At 40.3% G+C, this 27,227-nt stretch overlaps 1 protein-coding gene across 1 annotated transcript in view; it reads right to left on the bottom strand.

Moving 5' to 3' along the window:
- The window catches only part of MAST4 (microtubule associated serine/threonine kinase family member 4), a 125,597-nt gene extending 98,914 nt beyond the window's left edge, over positions 1 to 26,683 (bottom strand). Inside the window, exons 1-3 of the mRNA XM_066569760.1 lie at positions 26,527 to 26,683; positions 25,421 to 25,493; positions 24,861 to 24,965 (exon numbers count right to left, since the gene is read on the bottom strand). Coding sequence (XP_066425857.1) covers positions 24,861 to 24,965; positions 25,421 to 25,493; positions 26,527 to 26,683 — 335 coding nt within the window. The remainder of the gene's footprint in view (positions 1 to 24,860; positions 24,966 to 25,420; positions 25,494 to 26,526) is intronic.
- Positions 26,684 to 27,227: the final 544 nt, after the last annotated feature.

A 27,227-nucleotide genomic window follows, 5' to 3' on the forward strand; every position in this document is an offset into this window, starting at 1 on the left:
GTTCTGTTTCCAAAGTTATAATTTTCCACTGTTTCTAAGGTTTCAGAAAGGTTATGAACTGTCATAACACATATTTGATGACTGATGAATATTTTATTCTCATGTCATGAAAGACTCACTACCACTTCAGTGACTGCAAACAAATAAAATGAAGTTTCAACACAAATCATCTATGAGTCTACTTTGGTTCAGAGGCAACTGGACAAGCATTCATGAATTTCATGCCTTTGAGGAAAAAAAAACCCACTCCGACTCAAAGGAAGAACACATTGCACTAACATTATTCCAGTGCAACTACCATAAAAAAAAAAAAGCAAGAGAAAAGGACACACACAAAAAGAATCACTGGTGTGTCGGTTTTGTGAAAGATACACAGAGAAAATCAGACACAAAGGGTGTGTCAGAGAGAACCAAATACATATCATAAAGCAAAGCAGAAAGTAGTGATTTTTCCATGTGAAAAGAAGTGTATCTGTACACACTTATCCATCTGTAAACCTAGACAGCAATTTCTATAAGTAGATGTCTACACTTAGAGACCCTCTCTCGCTCACTCTAGTTCTCTATGTGGTGATACACGTATTTCTTCATGTAAAAGCAGATGGAATAATCCATGGCACTTATAGTCTCAGTGATTTGAAAAACAAATGCCTCCAATTTATAATTGAAGATAATTTTTCTACCCATCAGTCCTCAAAACCCACTCCACTTGAAAGTCAGGCTGTGATACTTCTTATTCAGGCATCACTTCCCAAAGAGCTGCTGCAATTGAAATTCAGTTAAGTCAACTGTTGGAAAACTCCTGAAGGATGCTATCTCTTCATTCTTTACTTCTTAGAACCTCAGAGAGAAACATAATTACATCAAGTAAATCTGTACAAAGACACAAAATTTGTAGTACTAGCAGACAATTCTCATTATCCCAGGTGTTAAGCAAGTAGAGTAGTGCTCACAGAAACAACAAGGTCTAGCAGGCCACAAAAAATCTAGTAGCAGAGGTAAAAATAATTGAAGAGGCAAAAGGAACATAACTGAGAGGCAAAAATGCCCAAGTGAACAATAAAATGTTTGCTCTTAAATTGGGAACTGCAGATACAACCAGAAAGAAATGCTTCTTCAGAAGTTTTCTTGAAGCACCTAGGCATGCACCAGGCTAGAAAAGTTTCATAGACAATGTAACTATTAAGAAAAAACCTCTCTTGAATCAGTGGACCCAAAACTTTCACTTATGCCCAGCAGGAGATTCAGATGACAGAAACTAAACTCCCTTCAAATCTCACTCCTTAACCTACTCTTCAGGCATCTGAAATGCCTGGGAAACTACACAACACATGAGTGGTTACCAGTAGCTCCCTTAGAAAGAAGGGGAAGGCATCCCGTGGCAAGTTAAGCTAAGTAAGCTTAGTCTGTCCAGTTTTTACATGCAGCTGCAGCTACAGCTGATTGAGCCTGTTAAGATAATGCAGGTGAGCCACAGCACAGAACACATAAACCTGGCTCGTACCTTAATTAATCCAAACCCATTTCTACAGCAGAGTTAGGAGAATCTGTGCTGCCCATGCTGGGGTTTATGCTTCTGACAGTTCTATTCCTCCTTAAGTTTTATATCTTACATCAGTAAATGAACTATGAGTAAAAGGGGGCAGAGGGCAGGTCCACCTTTAAGAGAGCTGAAGAAGTGTGTGGACAGCATTCCCCAGGAGACATTAACAGAGCAGATTGTGACTTCCCACCACTCAGAAGACAGAACCAACCTGACAAAGCAGGGATATCTGGGCCCATTAGGAGGAAGCAGCCTTGAAATTCTACTGCTGACTTTTTAACTTCACAGTGCTGTGACACACTGATTTGGCTACAGAGAGGGCATTAAGTATTTAATATCACTATAATACCTGAAATGTAAGTGCATATATGGCATGTACTGACATACCACATATGTGATATGCTGAGACAATATCCAGGGCCACTTTAAAAAGTCTTTCAAGTATTTCAACAAACCCAGTACAGAACTGAATATGCCTGAAAAGCAGGAAAGCATCCAAATACATAAAACAAACAAACCAATCGTACGTATTTATTTCATGCTTCTTGTGAGAACTAGGAAGATTCTCTCCTCCTCAACCTGCCCCATAGCCATACATTTATAAAAAGTATTTGTAGGTCTTCACACAGATTGGGTTTGTAACACAGGTTACAAACCCAATTTGAGTAAGAACAGTAAAGATAATTTGAATAACAAACCTTAACATTTCTCAGCAGAAAAATCTTTATGGCCTATTGCAATTCTCAGTTAATGCTGTGTAATCGTGAAAAATTATTTACAAGAGAGGGATAATAATGATAAAATAACTCAGTATTTTCAGCTACTCCAAGTAGGAGACACAAATAATAGATGAAAAAACTATTCCTGCAGTAAATATCTATATCAAACAGGACACTTGTTTTTCCTATTTTAAACTTTCTGCCATTAAACAGAGAGTAGTTTTCTTTCTTTTGAAAAACAAAAAATCAACTGTAAGTACTGAAAGCTTAGTAAAAGCCAACTTTGCTAAGCCTCTATCCGGCTTGCTTTGTGCCATCTTTTTAGCCAGCAGAAGAAACATTCTACACACGCTCTCCAAAGATAATACATAAGCCAATACTCAAGGTAGTTTCACAGTCAGAAGCTTGTCATGATTTAACACGACACCTGGTATGTCTCAAAATGGCATACGGGGTACTAGTGTACCGAAGTTACAAATTTCTATACATTTTTTCTTATTCTTGTTATAGGGACATATTTAACTGAAAGGGCTACCATGGCACAAAAAATTACCATGACATGACAGCCTGTCAGTCTTCTGCCTACTGATGGCACAACCCTTTAACTTTTACTCAGCATTTACTATTTCCAAGCCTTTTCCCCTCCTCCTGACAATAATGAAAATGCTACAAACCCAAAAAAGGCCATTCCTATACTAACAAATATTAAGCTAGCCTGTTTTTAAAAAGGTACTTATGCAAACCTGTCCCTTTAAGAACACCGAACAAAATAGGCTATCTTGAGTTGCCCATAAAAAGAGTATCTGTTTCCAATAAAAGGTCGAATACTTGAGAGCAAGCTGGAAATGTCTTTAAGACGGAAAAAAAGAGGAGGGTAGAAGGCTGGACAAAACAAAAGATCTTATAAATGGAGGCAGAGTACTATGCAGCGTCTGGTTAGAACAAACCACCACTAAGGGCCTCGCAAGGAGAGGCTCTCAGCTCTCACAGCTCCAGACCAGCAGAAGCCAGGAGGCCGCGGGTCCCGACCCTTCCCAGGGCCCTTCTGCCGGGAAAATCCAGCGCCCGCTCCCGCGCACCTGGAGCGGCCTGCCTCACCTCTGAGTCCGGCGGAGCCGGCTGCCTCGCCGCAGGTGGGGCAGCGTGAAGTTGGAAACGAGCGTCCAAAAACTGGGGTCCGACATATCCATTTCTCTGCGTTTGAAAGCTTAATAACTCAGTGCCATAGTATGACGAGGAAGAGGAGGAAGGGACAGCAGCCCTGGGAAAGAGAGCGAGAAGGCAGCCAGCCTCCGAGGGGGCGGAAGGAGAGCAGAGATAGCAGCAACCCGAACCGACAGAAACTTTTCCGTGCGGCTGCTCACGGGTGCCGCCCCGCCCCGGCCATTGGCGGCCGCGCAGAGGCCGCGCCGCTCCCGCTCTGCCCGCCCACCGCGGGTCAGAGCCCCCCGCCCGTGCCCCGCGGGCCGGCCCGGCCCGGCACGGCACAACGCCCGCGGGTGAGCCCAGCACGGCACGGCACAGCACAGCCCCCGCGGGTGAACCCAGCACGCCACAGCCCCCGCGGGTGAGCCCAGCCCAGCACAGCACAGCCCCCGCGGGTGAGCCCGGCCCGGCACGGCACAACGCCCGCGGGTGAGCCCGGCCCGGCACGGCACAACGCCCGCGGGTGAGCCTAGCACGGCACGGCACGGCACAGCCCCCGCGGGTGAGCCCGACACGGCACGGCACAGCCCCCGCGGGTGAGCCCGGCACGGCACGGCACGGCACAGCCCCCGCGGGTGAGCCCAGCACGGCATGGGACGGCACGGCACAGCCCCCGCGGGTGAGCCCAGCACGGCATGGGACGGCACGGCACAGCCCCCGCGGGTGAGCCCGCACCCGGCACATCCCCCGCGGGCCGGCCCGACGCGGCACAGCCCCCGCCCGACACCCACAGAGCCCCCGCGGGTCGGAGCCGCCCGCCGGCCGCGCTCGGACGGGCTGGGAACTGTAAGTCAAGGACCAGTGGCTCTCACGGTGAACGTGTGTTACGGCCGGGGCCTCTGCCTCTCCCGGGAGAACTGACGGTACAGGTACTTAATTACCGTTTGTCACACTGGCTACCTGCCACTCCAGACATCAGGCGTTTGCCACGGAAAGCTGGGACACCCGCCTCTCTCCATTGCCAGCTACCTCTTTTGAGAAAGCTACCCTGAAGCACGGGCTGGCAAGAGAAGGGTACAGAAAGGCTCTGAGTACCTTTCCCACTCATAACAATGACCTAATCCGTCAGGTACTTTGACTCATTTCTTCCCCTTCTTCCTTCCCACTTTCTTCCTTTGCTTCCTTCTTTGCCATTCGCCAGCTGCCTCCCAAGTCAGCTGGTTTGCTTTCTTGACTCCCACCACCCAAAATTCCACCTTCACTCCTTGTTTTAGCCTCTGCTGACTGCTGTCCTCAGTCTTTTCACACCTAACTCCAGCACCACTGTCTAGCCCTCTCCTCTCTCCCTCTGCAACTCTGTCTAGACTAGCATTTTTCCTCACATCTCAGCAGTACACAAATAAAAGCATTTTTAAAATTACTACTCTACTACCTTGTCATTCCATAATGTCTTAACTCCAGATGTTGAAAACAATGATGGTCAGGTATAGACAAAGATACTGTGGGTTCAAAAACTAGGAGGTTTCTTTTAATGTACTTTAAAATTTCCACTTGCCTTTTTGTTTATCTGAGAGCCACAGAGCAGAGCTGGCAGGGTTCACATGACACTTGGGATGAGACAACTCTCATAAGACAGCTCACACTCTACTTAGCACCAAAGGCTTTAGTACAAATCCCCAGCAAACACCATTTACTCTCATGACACAGAAAACATCAGGGTAACACTGATCAAACACAAAAGAATATTAAACACTTCTTTAAAGACATAATAATTTTAGAAGAGACCATTTCCATGTAAGAAGGGAAAACAACCTCATCTAGGTCTCAGGTCAGATTTTCTTGTACAAGAAAGGTTGAAATAGGTGCAGAAGCTGGTACTTGGGCTGATGTCCATTTGTGCCCTACAGGAGGGCACTTCCCAGCATGACTGCTCTTTTTATACCTCTCCATTAGCACTGAGTATTCACATCTACAGCAACCAGTAAAAGGAAAACTCTCATCCATTTATTTTCACTTTGAAGCATGCCTGAGCATACTGAGCATGAAGTTTTAAAGGTTCACATGAGGGCAAGCATGGCTGCCAACACTCCTTCCTTAAAACTGCATAAGAAGGAAATTCTCAAATCTCTACGTAAGTACCAAGAAACAGCTCCTCCTCCACGAACTCCATAACTTTATCTTCTCTGCTACATATACACATTTTTTGCCAATCTTTTCTGTTCCAAGCCCAGGACTGAAACTGAACTCATAATTTCTTGGTGAAAATCTCTACCACTTCATCAAAATGATGTGAAGTCTCCAAATCTGAAACATACCCTAAAAGCTTTTAAAAATTAAGCAAGACTAGCCTATCATAATGTTGGCAAAGACCCACCAGAAAAAAGATAAGATTGCTGCAAGTAGACAAATTCTGATGGAAAAAAAGTTTAACCCTTCTGTGTACAACCAGATATGATTATACAAAAGCCTTACACAGATTTCACTATCTGAAAAGCTGGATTTTTGCAAAAACAGAAAGGCGAAAAAATAGGATAGAAGAAAGGATAAATTCTAGGCAACTGTTTCTGTCCACATATATAGCAACAGAGGGTCATGGTTTTAGGAATAGTGTTCCCCAACTTAGTGCTCTCACTGAGACTCTACAAACCATAGACACTCACTTCCCTCTCCTCCTCCTCCTCCTCCTCCTCCCCATTCCCTTGAGGCAGGATGGAAGCAAGAATTGAAGATGCAAAGCATAAAGATCACAGGTTTAGATAAAAACAATTTACTGGAAACAAGATTTAAAATGAACAGTAACAGTGCTAATCATAAAAGAGTGTACAAAAAAAGAACTATTTGCATCTGAGTTCTCACACTCCTGAGAACATCTGATTACTCCCTCCACCAACCCTTTCCCCCATCCCCAGAAAGCTACATGACGTGGACCTTCACGTCCTAGCCATGCCCCCGTCTGGCTACTGCAAAATTTAACACTGGCCAGAACCAGGATACATATCAATCCACGGTGAACACTGCACTTCCAACAGTGATGGTCAAATCCCTTGCAACTCAGTCTCTAGATCCTGTACAGACTATTCACAAGCAATAGCTTCCCATATTCCCTGACCTGTAGATCCAAACATAACTTCATCTTGGCTTTCTGTGCACAATTACATGCACACACAGTCCTGCTAATCAGTCTTGTTGTTTGTAGCATGGGCTTGAAAGCAAGTAGACTTTAGTAATTATTTTTCTGAAGTGCTTGCTGGACACATGCATATTAAAGCACTACAGAGACTTTGACAAAGGTATGAAAATGAAGAGCAGAGCTGTAAGAAGTCCAGCATCATCCCACAACTACCTTAGACAAATTATATGCTTCATAAAGCAAAGCAGAGGCCTTATCCTTTAAGAGCCAAACATGTAAATGTGGTGAAGACTTTTGCAATGCCTGACAATAAATGACATAGCTTCCAGAGTGGTGCCTGCAGTTTGTGACTTTCCATGACACAGAAATGCCTGATTTCAAAGCAAAGACCTCAAGGGACAGTGAGGTTTTGCAAGCTTATTAGTATTACACAGGGCATCTAAGAGTACATCTTCTCTCCCAATTTAGTGAGTTGAATCAGCTCAATGAAGGAAATCCCAGGACCAATACAAGGGATACAGATGGAATAAAGGGTCAGGTAGAGAGACAGGGGCAGCAGGACCACTTTTTTTTCAGCAGTTGTTGCTAAAATTGAAGCCTCTTTCACTATCAGTACTGATAATGCTGCTTATCCTTTACAAACATGGGATCAAGAGATGTATTTTGCTGTGTTCCGTAAGCCACTGCAATTTACTTACCTCTGTCATGTAGGACTGGACAAAAAAACCTGACCAATAAATATGGTAACATCTTAAAAATATGAAAACTCCAAATTATTAGGAACAGATCTATGTCATATTGAGAAATGCATAGTTGACAATTAGCTGTAACTTTCTTGCAACAAAATGTTACTGGCATGTTCAGCAACTTTCCTTCAGTATCCAACTAAAACAGAATTCTGCAGTTGTCAAAAATAAATAAAATAACAAAGTTAAGAACCTGCAAGTATGTTCTTAACAGCATTAATTGCTTAAGTTGTCCTCTGAACAGCAACTTGCAAAAAAACAAGCAGCTTGCAACTTCATCTCTTAGGAGATGCTTTACTGCAGAACTTGGGTGACGACTTTTGTTCATCACAAAGAGTTACATAAGCTAGCATGTAACAAAACAAGTGATAAGGATCATTAAGTTTTCCCTTTTATATTCACTTGAAGTCAAAAAACATCATATCACTCAAGTCAGAAAGCAGAAAAGCTTGCTTTGAAGAAGATTACATTTCCAAAAGCAAATTTATAAAAAGCATCCTTAGCAAAGTCTCATTCAATATATAAGGGGAAAAAAAATTCAAAATGTCAACATTTACTGCAGTAATTAACAGCAATAAAAATTCTTCCCCAGTAACTTTTTAATTGTCTAACTCTGATTAATGATTTTAAGTATCACCATAAAATACTACTTAGGAAGTTGAAAGTGCATATATAAAACCACAATGCCATACCAATACTAAATCAATATTTTGCACATAATATTCCAATGCAAAGGTTATCTACTATCTTCATGCTGATGGATAATTACACAAATAAACACTGGCATTTTTCAAAACATATGAAAATCTTGAGAAGTCACTGCCCAAAGGCATTACAGAATGCTCAAGTCTCATCAATTTTATAGGACAATGTACACTGAATGCAGGTCACCAGCAACAATACAGAAAATAAAGAGTTCCTTAGTGATACTAAGACTAGTAAAATCTTAAAAGCATAGGCCTCATACTGAAAAAAGATGAGTAAATTTGTGAACCAGGAAAAAAACCAGGTCACTTTGAGGCACCTTCTCTGTTTTCATGGTCTAGAAAGATTATGAAATCACATCTTTTAGCAACAAAGAAATGCTTCATCAACATCTTAGAAGAATGGTACATTAGAACTGAGCTAACACATCACTTGAGAGGAGTTTGTTTTGGTTTACTTGAGTCTCTTTAGTCAGATAATTATTATCCAATGACTAACAAAGGAACTGGTGAAGCTGCTCATTCAATTATTGCTATTTTCCAAGTGTCTTGAAATAGCTGGAAGTTATTACAATGGCTGAACAAAGCTGTCATGCCATAACGCTCCTTGAAAAGGACAAACAGGATATCAGCTGCTACCAGTACTGAGTTCAGGTACAGAAGCTTTACTTAGTATGACATGAAACAGTTTGTCTAAAAAGCATTTCAAGTGAGATTTCAAATCTGGTCAATAACCATCTCAGCTGACTATGTATCAAGACATTTGTAAAATATTCCACCTATCTCCTAACAATATTGTAATAAGTTCACTACCACAACAGAAAAATTTATGTGTAAGGGAAACATTAAAACTCGCCTAGAGATTTGAAAAAGTAACTGCACATTAAACATTTCTACTAGACCATACAGGGTTATGTTTTTCATCTAACACAAGTAAAACTGCTATCAATGAGCTGGAAAAAAATATACCCTTTCTAGCAAAGAAGACATAAGAGGTAAGTAACCACAGGAACAGGTTAATTTATCATTGGATAAAGCAGCCTTATTTGCATTACAACCTTGCTAGCCATCAAGTTATACCAAAGGACAAAACCACCCTCCAGTCATAATATACATATATATTGCAGAATCTGGAAGGCAGGTATCAGGCAAACAATTTAGCTATTATCATAGATAAATAGCCAAATAAGAGGTTTTTAATGTGAGCTATAGACACAAGAATAAATGTCCCTCAGTTCTACAAGCAGGAAAATCTCTCATGTGAGCAAGGAGATGATATAACTGAGCACTGAGGGACTCAAATGCAGCTAGTTGAGGCATTTCCCAAAGGCTGCAAAAAAGATATGAGAAATTCAAGAAAATAAATTTTAACCTGAAATACAGTGTACAGCTTGAAAAAAATTATTTCTTTTACTTGGTCAAGTCTTTTGGAGAACCTTCATCATTCAGTATGCATTTCGACAACAGGAAGAGATTTGAATGAGGAATCAGAGTGTAAGAACAGCAAATTCTGTCATGTCCTCCCCTCACATACAGAGTTATGGGTTCAATCTGCAAGAGGCAGGCAGAAAAGAAGTTCTAAATTCTTTTATTGATCATAACACAGGGATTTTCCATCACTGTAAATCCTGTATGTTATATGCCTTTCTAACTAAAAAAATAATCACACTTCAGACAAGCACTAAAGGATGGACAAAAAAGCCCTAGGCGGTAGATAGTCTACAGACTGTTTTATAAAGGTTGTCAAGCTAAAAGATCTCACTGGTATATTCAGCGCTTAAGATGTACTAATTAATTAGTATCACGACACTTAATTAGAATAATTAAACTCTTGCTCCCCCTAGTGGTTGAGGTTGATGCTTATTACCATCTGGTGACTGCACAGGATTTTCGCTGGGATGTTCAGTGTAAAAATATGTTAAAGAAATCATAGTACAAAATAATATTTTGTGGGTGTACAATATATGTCTGCCAAGCTTCCAAGTTTTCTTAGCTATGTTTATAAATACACATAAACACTATTACTCTAACAAGTTTTGAAGTAATGTGCAAAATATTTTTAAAAAATCTCCCACTGATCTAGTTTATTATAGCTCATCTAACATAAACACATTTAGGAAACGCAATGGCCCCAGCATCTCCTTCCATTACTGAAAGACTCTAAGATTATGCACAATATATTTGGAAGTTTAAGATATTGTCAATCATCTGCATCAGGCATCAGAATTCACATCAGGCAACACTATTTTTAATCCAGCATTTTGCTGTCTGTAGTGGAATGAGCCAACCATGCTCACAGCTATGCTGCCTATTTACTCGGGCCTAGAGATTAGCTTCTCCTTCTGAGTTTATTTAGCAAACCAGCTAATGAGAAAGTGTAGAAGAACCATCTCCCAGTTCTTATCACTGAATTTTCATTCATCTTGGCAAACAGAGCAGCATTACTACATTGCATGGTAAGCAAGTCAGAAAACACCTAATAAAAATGCTGTAATTTTCCAGAAACCATGATGCTTGAACTTTGGCTTCATTACCACAAATGCCAGGCGGTGGGGAGAGGAATACTGTATTAAGAAGTATTATTCTATCCTACTTTGATTGTTCTTCAAGTATGTTTTTGCCAGCACTTAACAGCATCCCAAGAGGATCACAGCATCTTTTCAAGTCATAATTAACAATTTTTGTGGCTGCAGTACCACTGTGTGACGTGAAGGCACCATGTTATCCAACAGATCTGTAAAAAGTCATAATGAAGTTTTCCATGGTTCTGGGCACTCATGTGAAACAATCACCACTTAAGACTTATGCATTGGTTTAGACCACTCTACACACTTAGACGTTCTCCTGATGTCACACACATCCAGCTGTATTTTACCAAGCATCTTTTTAAGCCAACAGCAACAGCCTACGTGGCAAATGGCATTATAAAGGGTCAATGCAATTCCTAAGTATTTCTTAAGAAAAGTTAGACACAATCATTCTTCTAAAACAGTTATGTACTTAGCTATTGCTATCCATTCCAGATCACAGCTATGGTCAACTAAGTCATATTTTTTGAGAAAAAAATGTTTATTAATTCAATTGCAGAAAATACCCTTTTTTAATAGAAAAGCTTTTTTTGGTTTTTCCACTGGAAAGTTAAAATTTTCTTTCTGATATTTTGAAATAACATAAATCTGTATAAATCAGACTTAAAGCACACATTCTTTCTTTACCTTTTAAAGATTAAAATATTCATAAACAATTTCTCTTTATTACAGGAAACAGACTACATAAAATAGAGTTTGAAATACATACGTCAAAAAAATACTCTTCAGCCCTTTTAAGTTTCTCTGGTTTTGCTTTATTTTCATAAATTTCTAATTGTGGAAAACAGAGTCCAAAACCCACAATCTTTAAAAGGCAATTAAGCCGAGCATTTTATCCTGCCACCACAGCTCCTCTAACAGAAATGCCATTTTCTCACGTTCAACTCCTCCTTGGGACACCACAGTGCCATACTCATAGATCTGGGTAACAGACTTCAGGGATTCTCTATTTTTAGTCAAATAAACTACAGAAATAAATCAAACTCAAGTTTTGTTTGATAGCTTTTAATCCTGATAGGTTTGGGAAAGACATCATCCTAAATTGTAATTTTCATTATTCTTAAAACACCTTTTGGGGTACAGGGGAGGTTTAATGGAAGTCAGCACAGTGATCAAAGTCTAAACAAATTTACTCCTGTGATACTGAATTGAAAAGCATTTATTCAGTATAAATGATGACTTCAGTGAGACGGAAAACTTCATCCACTGTAATATTTACATGCTGAATTTTCTAAATTAATCACCCAATTAGCAGGTCTCTGTCACAGCAAGGACATTACACACTCCTCCCCAGAACTGGCAAGTATTCTGTTTACTTCCTGTATTTTAAACACACAATTTTCTTTAATATCATTATTTAAATGACAGTGAATAAAAACCAGGTGCCAAGAATTCAGAGCTTTGCAATACATATACACCCAAGCATTTCCTGAGTCTTCCCTGCACCCATCTGGCTTCATGCTTCAGTTAACCCTTGTGATGGATCTGTTGTCAGCATAACAGTGTGAGTGAGATAGAGCACTCCATGCAGTGCAAGCTGGCAAACTGGAACTCAAGTGCACAGGAAGTTGAAAGGTGCTTTGTTGTGTCTGTATAAATTGGACTGTTCTGTTCCCCCTATCATGCAATGGTTCTGCCCTGGTTCTCCCTTCCCTCCTTTATGCTGCCAGTTATCCCAACTCCTCCCCAGTTGCCTTGGAGATTAATGTACCCTTTCTCAAATCCCTCCCTGGTGCGCTGTCCGTCACTCAGCGCTCCCACCCTTCTCTCTAGAACTCTCTAGAAACTTCCAGCTAGAGTGTCAAATAATTGGCTCAGGGTCCGGGGCCCCATGCTCAAGTTATCCCCATTGGTGTTCTCCCTAAGTCAATCTTTTGTATCCCGCTCCCCTCTGAAACCCTATTCGTCCAAAGACTGACTCCTCCCCTGTGTCCCTCCCTCCTTATAAGCTGCTGCAACCCCTCCCTCGTCCTCTTCGGTTGTTGGTTTCCCCTGGGACCCAATAAACCTGGATTCACCACAGATGGAGAGCGCTCTCTTCTTACTTCTGCTGACTGTAGCCACAAGCCAAGCCACATCCTACCACAAGGTAGCGCTGCTGTCACAGCACAGAGCGTTTGCCTCAGGTGCTGTCCCGAACCACGGAGATGGGGACAGCGCCCCCGTACTGCTAGCGGTGCTGGATAGCTAGCCAGAACATCTGAGAAGGACAATCTTTCTCCAGCTGGACCGCTTCAGAAAGGGAAAACATCATATTTAAAAGAATACTATGTGCACTATCCATTAACGCTACCCTTGGTATTTCAATGACCTGACACTGCACTGCAAGTTTACAATATCCTTAAATCACTTTACAGGTCACCCTTAATGCTCTCCTCCTCAAAGGGCTAAATAATAATCATACGTGTGCTTCAGCGCACACCTCTGGTTTAAATCTGAATTTCTGAACAACCATAATTACACTCAGCACATACTCTTATGTCTGTGGGGTTTACTAAACAGTTAACTATCAGACATGCAGGTGATACAGCTGCCAAACAGACCACTGGCAGCAGTAGAATTAACTACACAAAAAGAAGGGAACTTTACAGAAACAAAATTAAAAGCAAGCATCTAGAATTACAAGAGTAGTAAAGATTATTTTAGTTAGTTATACTTTAAAAACATGACAGAAAATTCTCAAAATTAAGGACAAAATACTAAAAATTACCTCATGGCTAAAGTGCCTCAGGGTCTAAGACCTTGTATCATCTAGTTATTTAATCTGCTGGCACTTCAGTTCTCCACCTGTAAAGCAAAGATATTTCTACTTCTTGGGAGCGCAGTGAAGATAACTCCAGAAACACCTGCATCAAACATTCAGATATTAAAAAAAAAGAGGAAAGATAGAACCAGACAGTAATAGGGAAATGTTCTTTGGGCTGACCACTCTGCAGATTCAGAAGTACTGAATGATTTCTACAATTCCTGCCTCCCTATAAGCTAAGACCATATATGCATAAGTTGAAAGGGATTCAGATGAGTTAAGAAACAGTCTTAAATCTTTCTGATATGCACATCAGGAAGAGTCAGGGCGGACACCATGGTGAGTCACAGAATTTCACCCTCCACTTCCTAAGATGGGCAATCACATTTTGGTTTATTTTGGTTCGACTAAGAATGCACATCAGCTCTCTCTAACAAGGAAGCTACAGTCAGCACCTGAATGGTCACCAAGACTGTCAAAACTATGTAAACCAAGAAGCAGAGGATCAGTAAACCCACATTAGTTGTCTGAGGCCTCCAGCATTCTGAAAAACTCTATCATAGTAGAAATGAGGTGATAAACCACTCAGCCGTCAAAAAACAGTTCAAACCCCTAAGTGGCCTAATTTCTCTGATACCAGACAACCTTATTATTCCATTATAATTGTATGTAAGCTTATGGAAACATTAATATACTGATACAAAAGAGACTTGTAAGTATTTACCACTGCAAATATAGACTCTTCCTATAAAATAAAAAAACCCCAAACCTATCTCAAAACCCCTTCACCATTCAATAAGCCTCTCCTTTGGCCATCTCCAGTCACATCTGGACATGGTTTACCATGAATTTTAATGAGTCTGAACTATGAAAATGTATATGGTTTGTTTCTTTTAAATCATCATACTCATTTATCTCAGTATTTTGCCTTTTTTTTTGGTAGAGAGCTTGGATCTTTTTTAAATTATGCAACAATTGTAGTCTGCAAAACTTAGTAATAACCATGCTTAATGTTGACAAAGGATTATCTCAGCCTACTCTGTATTCTGTTGTTCCTCAGCAGCCACGCTTGCACACTTCTGCATACTCACAAGAGGAGCAGATTTCATCGGTCCAGTGGCAGACTGCACGGGGAGAGCCTAAATGTTCTCTTGGCAAAGGAACAGCAGTATGAAGCTGAAGGTGAAGGAGGAACATACCAGGCTGCTCATAATGAAATACTGGCTTCAGCTGATAAATATGTAAACCAGTATTTGCCATCATCCCCTTCTCCCAGGCATTACACCAACTTTTAGAAATATTTCTAGGTTTTATCAGCTGGGGAAGTTACACAGCATTTATCGCCTTCCCAAACTCAATACATGTGTTCCTATGTACTTGCCAACAAAACTACAGCAACCAGTCTACAACTTCTAAAACATGACAAGAACTCCTTCCAGTGTGGCTGCTCTTCACAGTCCCACAGACATGTCTTTTACAGTGTTTTTGTTGTATGAAAGTTTAGGTTTGTTTCTGTCATCATTTACTTTTTTATCAATCTGAAAAATTGCCTTCCTAGCCAAGCAGTATCATGGCATCTCCCAAGAACCTCTCTTAGAGCAAGAAGGGTTTGCATCCAAGAACCCCTCTTGGAGCAAACCCTTCTTTCCTTTTTCAAGGTACACATTTTGGTTGTCAGACACACTAATGGTTTGCTAGGTAAGCTAAAAGCTGAAGCTCTAACCTCCCACCGTTTTGCTCTGCTCAAGTGTTACTGTGCTCGGGCTGCTAACTGCAAACCACGTTCTCTTTTCCAGTCTAGTCTTGGTGGTCTCTTTCTGAAGAGCAGAAAAAGCAGCCTCCTGGCATGAATAGAGGGTGTGCCATGATTCTGCTCTATGACAGCAGTTTTCTTATTGCTACAAAAAAATATAACAGGTCTGGGTCATTCCCTCTCAGTCTGTAATATTAAGAAGCAGTTTGCCATAGAGTGCTCTGTGGTTTTGAGCATCAGACTGCTCTAGGACAAGCTCAGCAGATCATCATGCTTATCAAAGCCATATGTGACAACATAAACCCAAGATATACAAAATCACATTAAACTGACATTAATGTCGCCTCACACAGGAAATGGTTACCACAAACTGACAAACACGCTAGTGTGTGAAAGCTGGAGAGGTGATACCAGGAGATGTTCAAGTTCTGACATCAGGATCCTGCTTTCTGCTTCCCATCACTATATTCTAGCCTAGGAGGAGCTTCCAATACTTTCTAAGAAAAGTGGTGTCCCACCAGTAGGTGGAAATGCTTCCTCAGAGATGCTCAGGACTACATTCTCTAGATTCACTCTGCGCACCTACCAGAGCCCAGCTGTATCTCATCTCATACCAGGGGATGGAGACACAGGGATAGCTGATCAGTCTGTGTCCCTAAACCATGCCATGAGGTATCCCTCTCCCACAACATCCAGGGAAACCGCTCTGCTGTTACTAGCCATGAGAATATTTGCTGAACAGGTCTTCCACTAAGGAGCACTAACACATCTCATGGATCAAGAGCAAACACAACTGGCATGAGGGAAAGAACTGTAAAGTCTCAAATACAGCAGTTTGGTGACATTCTCCAATTTTTTACAGCTGCAAGGCTTTGCCTCTAGAAACCTACGCATGTACTTTCTTTCTGAAATGGTTAGCTGCAAGCAAGAGTAGAAACAAGATCTCTAAAAAACAAAAGGACGGAGAAGATTTCTGCTTCTGGGGGGCTCAGTCTCATGTTTTTCATTCCTATTTACCACTTTGTTTCTAAAAGATTCATTTTTAAAATGTTTTCAGAACTCTGCAGCTGTGAATCTATCACTTCTATAGTACTCAAGAATAAGCAATTACCAAAGCAAGACACCCTAAGGGATCACCAACTTTCAGTGCAAAGCAATTCAGCCAGCACAGCAGTGGAAACAAGTTGTGTTGTATACAACAGTGTCTTGGTTTGGAAAGAGAGGTGTCTGCTAAGAAAGGCAGGAGCCTCCCCTGAAATGGAAAAATGTAAACCCCCTCCCTCCAAATTGTTATAAATTTAAAATTAAGGGGGGCTCTCAGGCAAAAATAGGGGAGCAGGAATAACAGTTATTTATTAGGGAAGAAAATAAAAAGATAACATAAACAATGCAGTAAACTAAAACAGCACTGACAGAGTCAGAACACAACCTGACACCCTGTGGGTCAGGGTGCTGTTAGCAGTCCAGTTGGAATTGTGGCTGCAGTCCTCCTGGAGTGTCAGGTGTGGTTCTGTTGGAGCAGGGATCCTGTAGAAGGGTGCAGTCTTCCTCTGAAGATCCAGTGGAAGAGGCAGCTGTTCCTCTGGGAATCCAGTGGAGAAGCTGCGCTGGTGTTCCAGAATCTCCAGATTCTATCTGGGTAGGAATGCTTGGCTCCACCCTCACAATGGGATGCTGTAGTTCTTATCAGTCATGCAGTGACATTCAATAGCCTATTATCAGCAGATATCTCCCCAGAGGGAGGATTGGGTGTAGAAGAGATAAGGAAAACTGCCCACTTAACAGAAGACAACTGCCATACAGATGGCAAATAGACTACAATTTGCTTGGCAATCCAGGACAAACAGAAATAATGAAGCCCTCACAAAAGGCCACTGCAGGGACAGCAGTGTGTTTTCAATATACAACTCCTTCTGCATTCCTCAATTAAATCTTCAAGAGTCTCAAAGCATTTCCTCTACTGGAGCTGTGTGTTGTAGGGAGGGCTGATGCACACAGCGCTGGCTTCTGTTCTGCATCTATTTTTATCAAGGTGCATTAAAATGATGCAGATGCAACATAATGCTGCAGCATTGGCACTGAGCAAGGTTAAGAATTTCCTTCTCAAGAATATAGCTGCAGGATTTTTTTCTCTGGCATCTCACACAAGGACCAGCTGAAATTTGTCACTGTACTGAAAAAAGACTGCAGAATTTGTGATTTTTGGTGGAATTACCTCAGGAGGTATTTCTGCTGAAAGTGAACCACTGACATCCCTATCACAACATTTTCCAAGAAAAATACAGGACAATCGGCAGGTTAACCTAGCAATTTCTCCTTATCTGCAAGAACTGACTGGCAACAGATTACAGTCAGTCACATTTTGGACAGTAAGTGGACATCAAATTCAAGATGCACTCAATGCATTCTTATCAAATCAGATTAAGTCAATTTTGAAGCCATACTACAACAGTTTGAATTGTACACACAGGCTGAGAGCAGCTGAGGCTGAAAGCAGCACATTTCAGTCATTGCTAACAAATATATCACCTGAGGGGCAAAGCAAAGACGTCAACAGGAGCAGTCACACAGCAACTTATGATGGCTGGCAGCAGGTAACTTGCCTGTACATGAAACTCAGCATAGGAAGAGAGCAGACTGTCCATCTTCCAGTACATTTCAAGTCACATCTTAAAGAGTTATTTTCATATGTGAAATGCAGATCAATTGTTCAAATTGTAACCACCTCCTGGAACTGCACTGATTTCCTAACACCACAGCATGCAGTACTCAGCTCTCTAGTCTCTGTGTGGCCCTAACAGAACTCCCTGTCATCCTCCCTCCATTCCTACAATTTCGGATTTAGGTGTGGTATATTTTTTGTAAGTATTAACAACTTATGCTTAACAATTAATTAAAAACGCGGGGGAAAAAATCTACAGAGTAATGTCGGGTTTTGATTTAAAATGAGGCTATACCAGGTCATTTGTGTTTAAGACCTGTATGTTTAAGACCAAAAACATTCATAGGTTAGCCAATGAATACTTTTCGAAGTAAGCTAAGCAGCACATCAAATTAAGGTAAAAGTATTATTATGAGGGAATATCTCAGTGGGAAATACTTCTACAGTATTTTAGTTCTGTTTTAGGAAGTAATAAAGCAATTCAAGAAGAAATCTCCATTCAGATCATTTCTATGACTGCACAGCCTTCAAACTTGTAAGCCATTTTTTCAAGCAGTATTTTGAATTAAAAATAAAAACTGTCTTCAGATTCAGCATTCCCCTATCACAGCACAACTCCAAAATTACTGTAATTTTCAAATTCAAATTCATGTTACCTCCTCAAAATTCAAATTCATGTTACCTCCTGCTTAGAAAGACTACCATACTAAATTCAAAATTTAACATTCAATGGTAAACATAAAATATAACCCAAAAGGCCAAAAGATTTAATAAAACTAGCACACAAGTACTTTGGGAGGATTTTTATGAGAGTTGAGGGAGAGGAGATCAACAAACTGGCATTTAAAATGATTCAGATGAGCTCTGTGTCTATAGCTTTCAGTCTACCAGAAAAAAATAACTGTCACAAAGAACCTCCTTGCTTTCTTAAGATGCACCTTATACATGAACTAAAAAAACCCCAACAAAACAAACAAAACAAAAACCAAACACACACACCACCCCCTCCCAACAAAAAAAAAAAAGAAAAAACCTAAAAAAAAACCCCAAAAACAAAACCAAAAAAAAAAAAAAAAAAAAACAAAAAACAAAAAAACCACCAAAAAAACAACAACAACAAAAACCCCAGAAAAATCCCCAACAAAACAACCCAAAACCACCGGATTAAAGCAAAGATCTCTATTTTTGTAAGCTTTCTAGAATTCCATCATCTGTCTCTAAAAACTAGACAGAAGCTCCTGTTCCTTGCTCTACGTGATCTAAAAAATACGTACCTAAATCTTCCTCCAGAACAATATCAAGTAGTACAAGCCACAAATTAAATTGAAAAAGTTATGTGGATAAGACAAAGCCATATAGAAGAATTAAGTTTGTCCTGGGAGCTTTTAAAAATGTACTTAAAGCCTGATCTTCATTATAAAAAAAAACTTAAGTTTCATGCTCCAGAAGCTTTACAAAGCATCATGGTAACAATACTCCCTGACTTTGCATCAGTGGGGGGGCAAGTAAAACATCACCTTCTTTAGCACCAGCCCAAAAAAACCCAAACAGAATCAGAAATTTACATCCCTATATCCCTCTTGGATGAAAACCAATAGCGAGAACCTCCAGGGGACCCCATGCTCACTGATGACAGCTTTGCAGCTCCTGCAGTTCTCAGCTGAACCCTCATTTACACTGGTGCAATGCCACTGCATACCAGTATGCTTATGCACGTGTAGCAGACTAGCACTCAACAACAGACTGATGACTCACAAGCAAAAATCTTCTCCTCCGCTGTGACTCCAGAGAGCTCAGAAAACAGAAAACTTTTTAAAGTATTTCAAAAGCTGAAGCTAGAATAGCACACTTGAGCACACAAGAGATGACGTCTGCTGAGTAAGGGGCTGCTTTTATTTAACCAATCCTCAAAACTCATTTCTACATCATAAAAAACTTAAATGTGCAATAAAATTGTTTTTCACTTTCCATTTTCAATTTCCAATGGAAACAGCTCTCCCTTTGACCTGTCATAAGTTTTAATATGGGAGAAACGGGAAAGAGCTAAGGAAAGTGTTTTAGAAGGTTAAATACATAGACCTAAAAAGAGTTAAGAGAACAGCAAGGACATGAAAGTAACTTCACAGCAGACAGACTTTTGGAGGAGAAAGCCAAAGATTAATATATTTCACCTTGAGGAACTCGTGCTTCATGGCTGATGGTCATGAATACTAATCAGATTACCTTGAGAGATGAAACAGCAGATTTTCCTCACTTTAAAGAAAAATTTGAGAAAGAAATTGAGCCAAGTGATTCTTTAATTCATCCACATCAGCCATTCCCAAGAACTTCCCCTTTCAGGGTAACAAATTAACAAATCACAGCTTCATCTTCCAGCATAACCTTAAGGTCAATGTACTTTGCACTGGTATCAGAAAGCGAAGGTGGAAACAAAGTTTTAAAAAAGTGTCTGCTTGGGTATGGAGGTTATGTCACTGAGGAGAGAAAGGAGGTATCCTCTGAGATGTACTCCTCTCGTCTTTTATAATGCCTTATGAATCCATGAAGTAGCAGTTCCATAGTAAAATTACATAGAAGTTCAACTACTCTGAGACCAGAAGAGTCCAAATTTAATAGCTAACTCCTCTATGACAATTTTGCTTGAGAGAATCATGTCATGTCTCTGCACAAGTCCCTCCTCATCAGGGAGTGAGTACTAGTCCTTCTTTTTTCACAGTATTCCCTGTCTACCTAGACTGTATGCTTACACCAGATTTAATCATTAACCAGCATGTGTAACAGCTGTCACCTTGGCTGCTGCTGAGGTCTGAGTGGGCAGCGAGTGCTGCCAAAGGCAGCGGAGTGCCAGTCCAAGCACACCCTGCCGCTGCGTCCCCCCACGCTGAAAAGCGCTCCCCACGCCCTCCTCACTCCCAACAAAGGCCTGCTCTCACTCACCGAGAGAGACCCAGCCCAGCCAGCCCACAGAGGCGGTGCAACACACCAACACTCTCAACACCACTTTCCTCCTGAAACACAGGAATATTGCTAAGTTTAGAAACAAACTATTGCCTTCAGCATTGTAAAAACCAAACAGCAAATTAAATCCCTACTGTCCATCACATCATTCATATGAATGTATATGCCCCACATGCCCACACAGCATCACGCAGAGCCAGAAAACACTTAAAAGCTCTTTAAACGTACTCACTTTCAGAACAATAAAGAAATCACTAGAACTAGAAACTTTACTGTTCATTTTTCAACAGAAGTCATCTATTTAATTGATGATTTCATAATACAGGCCAATACAGTTGTTAGAATGTAGCTATTTTAAGCCTTCTGTCTTTATCTGATTCTGAGATACAGAATGTCACGGGGGGGAAAAAGGGGATGCAGACAGAGAAACTGGAAGAACAGGAGGACACTGACTTTTTATTTCTGTATTCAACAATTTGGTATATGAATTTATACAGCTTAAATAAAGTTTCTTATAGAATTTAATAATTGAATTTTTATTTGTATAAAATTATATTTTAAAGTCTCATACTAATTCTCCCTTTGTAATAATTACTCATTCATATTACAGATTCAGGTTACATTTAAAGAAAATACAAGTGTCAACATTTTTTGGCAATTTCCAGATATAAAAACTTACTACTAAATACGAAAAAGTGGCAAAGCTATCTGTGACACTGACATTTGTTTTTCTTTCAATTCAGTGCCACAGGATGAGGTCTAATCCATGCCAGTTATACTTCTAATTGCTGCTTTTGGTAACACATACGTAATCATTTGACACCATGACCCTATGTAAAATGCAGTGTTTACAGTGGCATCCTCACAAGCTTCCCAAAAGAGCAGATTACATTACTGAAATGTTTAGATAATAATCCTGATTTGCCTTCCTGCCAACTCAGCTGTAGATATGGTCAGGTGAACTGGATCTTCTTCATTAAAGAGTCTATTAGAAAAATTAACCATTTAAAAAAAAGTATATGGGCTTTTTTACTTGATCCTTTCTTTTTCAAAGCTTCGGAATGAATCCTGTCTACCTCTTCACCAGTCTTAGCCAGGTAGAAACATTTGTGCCTGACACATGTGCAATGCTCACGCTCCTGAGTAAAGGCTTTCTGGAAAATTCACTAAAATCTTTTCTTTTTTGTAGAAACTAAGAGCTATCTATCAACTGCCTTAGAGATGTTTTTCCCCCAGCTCAGTATCAGTGACATCAGGAAAGCAAAATGTTGCATAAAAAGATTTTTTTGTGGGCAATCAACATTCTGTACTCTTCAGGTTCAAATGCATGCTGTTACATATTTTTTTAATTTAGTATTGCGATTTCCTTTACTGCTTTTACTAGAAGCCACTACAACTTCTAGCACTTAGTGTTCCCTCCTGGTCTTTTTCAAATACTTTCCCCACTCCACTCTCCATTACTGTGACAAAGGACTTCAAATTGTCCAAGTTAAAGAAAAACACTAAATTTATGTTAGAAGCATGAGGATCCTAAATATCTCAGTAGCTGTGCTCAGTTATTTTCACCATCTTCTCTCTTTCCTTGCAAATCTGCTGCTTATAATTATTAGTACTAGAACTGCACATACTTCTCCCCCAAACAGAAGTTGGAAGTTTTCAGGTGACTCACGCCAAAGATAAAAATATAATGGCAAATGTGTGCTTATCTTTCTGAGATCTGAATTACCACTTCATCCCCCACCCTCTCCCAGAAGTATAGAATGGAGAGCTTCACACTGTACCAGCAGGCAGGTATTTCCATTCACAGGATGTTACTGTTTATTTCAAAAATCTTCATCATCTAGCTGGCAAGAGGTTACCTTTAGACTACTACTGTATGTGACAAATGCTATAAGCAGAACTTCAACAAAAACCGCCCAAGGAGCAGCTGTGCAAGTCAAAGGCTGTGAGGGAGATGAGCCAGCATGTTAGAGAGAGAGAGAAATACCACAGGAAAACCCTATCCATTCATTCTGGATGCATGGCCTGCATGTTAACATTTCTGAATATAAGCAAAAGTAGTGTCACTGAAGTAATTCCTCTCCTCCCACATACGGGAGTACTCTGAGCTAATGGAAATGCTAATTATTTATATACCCTAAAAACCAACACATTTCATCTTTCCACTATGCTAGGCCAAGCTTAAGAGTAACTAATAACTGAAACATTTGATGTTCAATACACCAGCAGCTCTCCAGCTACAGATAAATACAGCACTCTGTTTCAGATTTAATCAGACTTTAAACATTTTCACTCCAGGGAAAAAGTAACCATTCTGGCAGCCTTACATAAATTTCAGGACAAAAGAACCAAGGAAAAATCCCTATGAACTTAGACATTTTCCAGCCGTAACAGGGGATGAGGCTTCACATTAAGCACTAACAATAATTTCCACTCTATTTCTTCAAAAAGTATCTGAAAAGTCTGCTCCCAACATCCTCCATCATAGGATGAAAAGCTCCAACTTGTCACTGTTGGGAATTGCTGCCACCCAGGTCTGAGAAAGGTCTGAGCTCTAAAAACACTGAGGGCTTTGTCTATCACACAGTTTGCACAGCAGCACATCCACACATCTGCAGAGGCCATTCAGCAAGTCATCCAGGTCATACAAAATATTAAATTCGTATACAGCTTTTTTATTTCACAAAACTGAAATTTTTAAAAAGAGCACATCCTTCACCACAGAGAGAAGTGATTTTTCTGGCTGTATAAAATAAAGACCCAATTAGAAAATTCTATTTTCACCAAGCATTCTATACCAGCTGAAGATTTTGCTGATAATTTATCAAACAAACGTTATTAAAGTGTTTTCACTGAGGAAAAAAATGTGTTTGTTTGGTTTTTTTTAAATTTATTTAAATCATACTGAAAATTGCACAAATAAGGAATTCTCATACCATGTCTTCAACACGTTATGTCTTCAACCTAACAAAACAGAATATATTAAAAACTACAATATTTCTTCAGAAACATGTATCAAGTCTTTAGGTTATTGCTCCATTTTTCAGTGTCATGTGAACCCTTGATAGAAGAGCTCTCACCTATTAATCTGGTCTTAACTTTAAAGTATACTGAAGCAGGTTAACACATCCAAGCAACCCTCACCTTTGCCACACTATGTTCGAAGTTGTACCAAAAAAAAGCACAAATATACTTTATTATGTAATTTAAGAAGGTGGTAGCTCTTATTCTCACAGTAACAAGTGAGACCTCTGACCAAAATTAGAAGTGGTTTGGTTTTGGTTTTTTTTAATCCATGAGGCACTGATGACTTATTAGTAACTCATTTTAAAAACTCCCTTCCCTATGGAGCAGAATCTCAATGACTGACACCAATGAGATCCCTGACTAGCAACTTCCTGCTCTAAAAAGAAAAGAAGGAAGGAAAAAAAGTTTTCTGTTTCAGAACCATCCATCAATTTTAATTTATTATAATTTTACATAACAGGAAGAATTACAAAGTATTTTCTATCACTTAATGATTTTCTGATCTCATGAGGATAACTGTACCTTTCTGACAAGTGCCAAAAAAAATTATGAACAAACATGGGATTTGAAGGAAGAAGGGGGTGAAAAGGATATTGTATGTGGCTGTCAAGGCTTGTCTAGAACATTACTGAAATAGAAGTGAAGCTTAAAATCCTCCTCGTCCTGAGGACAAAACAGTCCTACCAATTACTGAATATGATTTTGTGTTCTTCTGAATCATTCAACTCACTAAGCACACTACTAGCCCTCACTTAAGCAAAAAATAACTATGTGTTTCATGAATCATCCTCATTTCTGAATGCACCTTAAGCTTCTAAATTTCTCACATAACAGAATACAATCATGATGATCACAGGAAGCAAACTATAAAATTTCAGATACACTCCTAAGCAGTCAAAGCAACACAGAATTATACATTAGTATCTTGCGTCTGCATAATAAGTCTCAAAATACAGATTATCCTGGGGGTTTTTCCATAAAATACCTACCTTTAGAACAGCAGCTGGTCAAGTAAAACATATTTTGGCAGACACATACTTAATTTTTACTATTTTTCAATTTTCCTTTTGCAATATGTTTTGATCATTGGGTTTTGGATGCAGAAGAAAACATCAACAATGGAAGTTTACTTGCTTACCTCCAAAAATGAAAAGCGAACAGAGGACTGCATGGACTGCAGGGGCTTGTTGGGGTTGGGCTCAGGCTCCTTGGGGTGAGACTGCAAGTTAAAATAATGTCATCTCTAGTGAACAGAAGGTTTACCAAGAGTTGCATGTTTTAGTGTAGGAGTTATGAAAGGAGTTTCGGATAGAACCAAAACATGACCATCCTCCTGAATGAAGTGATTGACAGTAGCCACACAGGTTTTGACTTAAGATGAAATTGATTTAAATAAAAATAAATATGAGAACTGGCGTTGATGCATATGCTTGACTACCTCACCAAGTACAATACTTGTGTACAAAGTCTCAAGAGGGGTGAAACATGGTAAATTTTTTTAGACATCTAACCCAACAGAATACACAGATTGGGTGTTTTTCCCCTCTTAAAGAATCTTGGGGGGCAGGGGTTTAAGTTTTTTATATGCAAACCAGATTTATCAAAACAAAAGGAAAACTAGAACTGATGATAAACTTCCACCAGCAATATGAAAATTATAAAAAAAATTTCCAGTGTGAGAGCCTAATTTTCACTTACTGAAAATTAGAAGTGCTCCAGTTAGCCTCAATTTCATTATGAAATGCTTCCTCACAAACGTCAAGTTCTTCTTCTAGGTAATCAAACATGGATATAAACAATTAATCCATAAATCCTTACTTGAGCATTTGACTTCAAAGGTGTCCTCAAGAAGTTGCCTCAAGTCCATCTCCACTCAAAAGGTTTCTCAAAAAAACAGCCGGCCACCGCCAGATTTCAGAGATGCTCCTTTAAAATATACTCATCCTATCATATGCACATTTCCCCATAAAATTCACAGGAAAGCTTCTTTTAAAAAACATGCTCATAGCATGCCTCTCACGGCAATTCACTTTAGCTGTCTGTCAAAAAGAACACTCTGTGCAGACTGAGCAAAGAGGCAGAAGCTTATGGGGAACTTTTTCAGCTCATCTTCATAAAGATTTGTTCTGCTTTGTACCAGACCCTTGCAGGCAGCCAATGCTAGCACTCCTGTCCTGTCCTCAGTAGAGATGCAGATGGCTAATATGCTATGCACAGCTAAGGTCCATTTTTTCAATTGTGTAACACTTTGCCAGATATTAATACACTGCCTTCAAAATCTTTCAAGGTGGACACCTGATCCAGGTTTCTTCTGAACATTTCAGCAGGAAGATTACTACTGCTTCTAGAACAGATTAGGAATACAATTTCAACAATGTACATTTTTGTAACTGTTTCCTTTTTGAGATGCCTTGGAGAAGGCACAAAGTTTGGCAGGGACATGCACACTGAGACAAGGATGGGCCTGAGGGTAATTTCTGACAAGGCTACTGTGTATGAGTATATTCCTCTGGCTGCTGGCTCTGCTTCCATAATCTCTGAAGGAGGTGCACAGAAGAGCACTAGCAGCTGAGTACAAGGTAGTTTGGCTTTAACTGCAGACTACCTGAGCTAGCACAACAATACCTTTGATCTGACAAAATACACTAAGAGCCAATGGCTCAATATATAACTCTGAAAATGGGTAAAGTGAACCCAGGTTCATACCAGGCAGCCCATACAGGCCTGCAGAAAAAGGTGTGGATCAACAGGCAGATTTCGGCTGTTCAACTGGGGCAGTCTCTGTTGCATTGCACTGCACTGACCTGCAACAACACGCACTGGAAGGATCGTTGTTTCTGTATGATCACTGCAGTGCAGACTTGTAAAAACTGTTTTTGTATTTCTCCACTTTATCTGCTCCATCTCTTCATCTCTGCTGCAGCAGAGCTGGTAGTTTTCAGTTGTCCCCCGTTTGTCCATCTGTCAGTTCAGGCCAAGACTGACTGTAGGCTGGAAAACGAACCTGTGCTGCAGTCAGTGCTTGCACTGCAATTCCTGGGGACACTGCAAGGTAAGATGTGGAGGCAGGCCATGCAGACCACCACCAGCCTCCATCAGGATCAGAAGCAGTGAGGGGAAGCTGGAACTGATCCAAAGATAGTCCAGGTGGAGGGAGAAGAGAACTGGAACCAACTGGCCAAAAGCACAGGGCTGCAGCAAAGGGAGAGCAAGGAGACTGCTCTGGAGTAACCACTGGGGACAAGGAATCTACTAAAGACAGAATGGCTAAAAAGAGATGAAAAAGCCAGCTCTGGCATTGAATAAGAAGAATATATTAATATCAAAGCCCAGACTGAGATCCGTAATTCACCTTGCTGTGAAGAAATCCTAGAAATACTCTAAGGCAAAGGGCATTCCACTTCATCCACTGGACAGCTCACACACTGCAAGCAGAAGTCCTACACTGGCTAGTAGCTAGCTACTCATACTCTTCCTCATTTTCACTACTGTAACACATCAGAGT

Source organism: Molothrus aeneus, chromosome Z (assembly GCF_037042795.1).
Source record: "Molothrus aeneus isolate 106 chromosome Z, BPBGC_Maene_1.0, whole genome shotgun sequence".
Lineage (NCBI taxonomy): Eukaryota > Metazoa > Chordata > Aves > Passeriformes > Icteridae > Molothrus > Molothrus aeneus.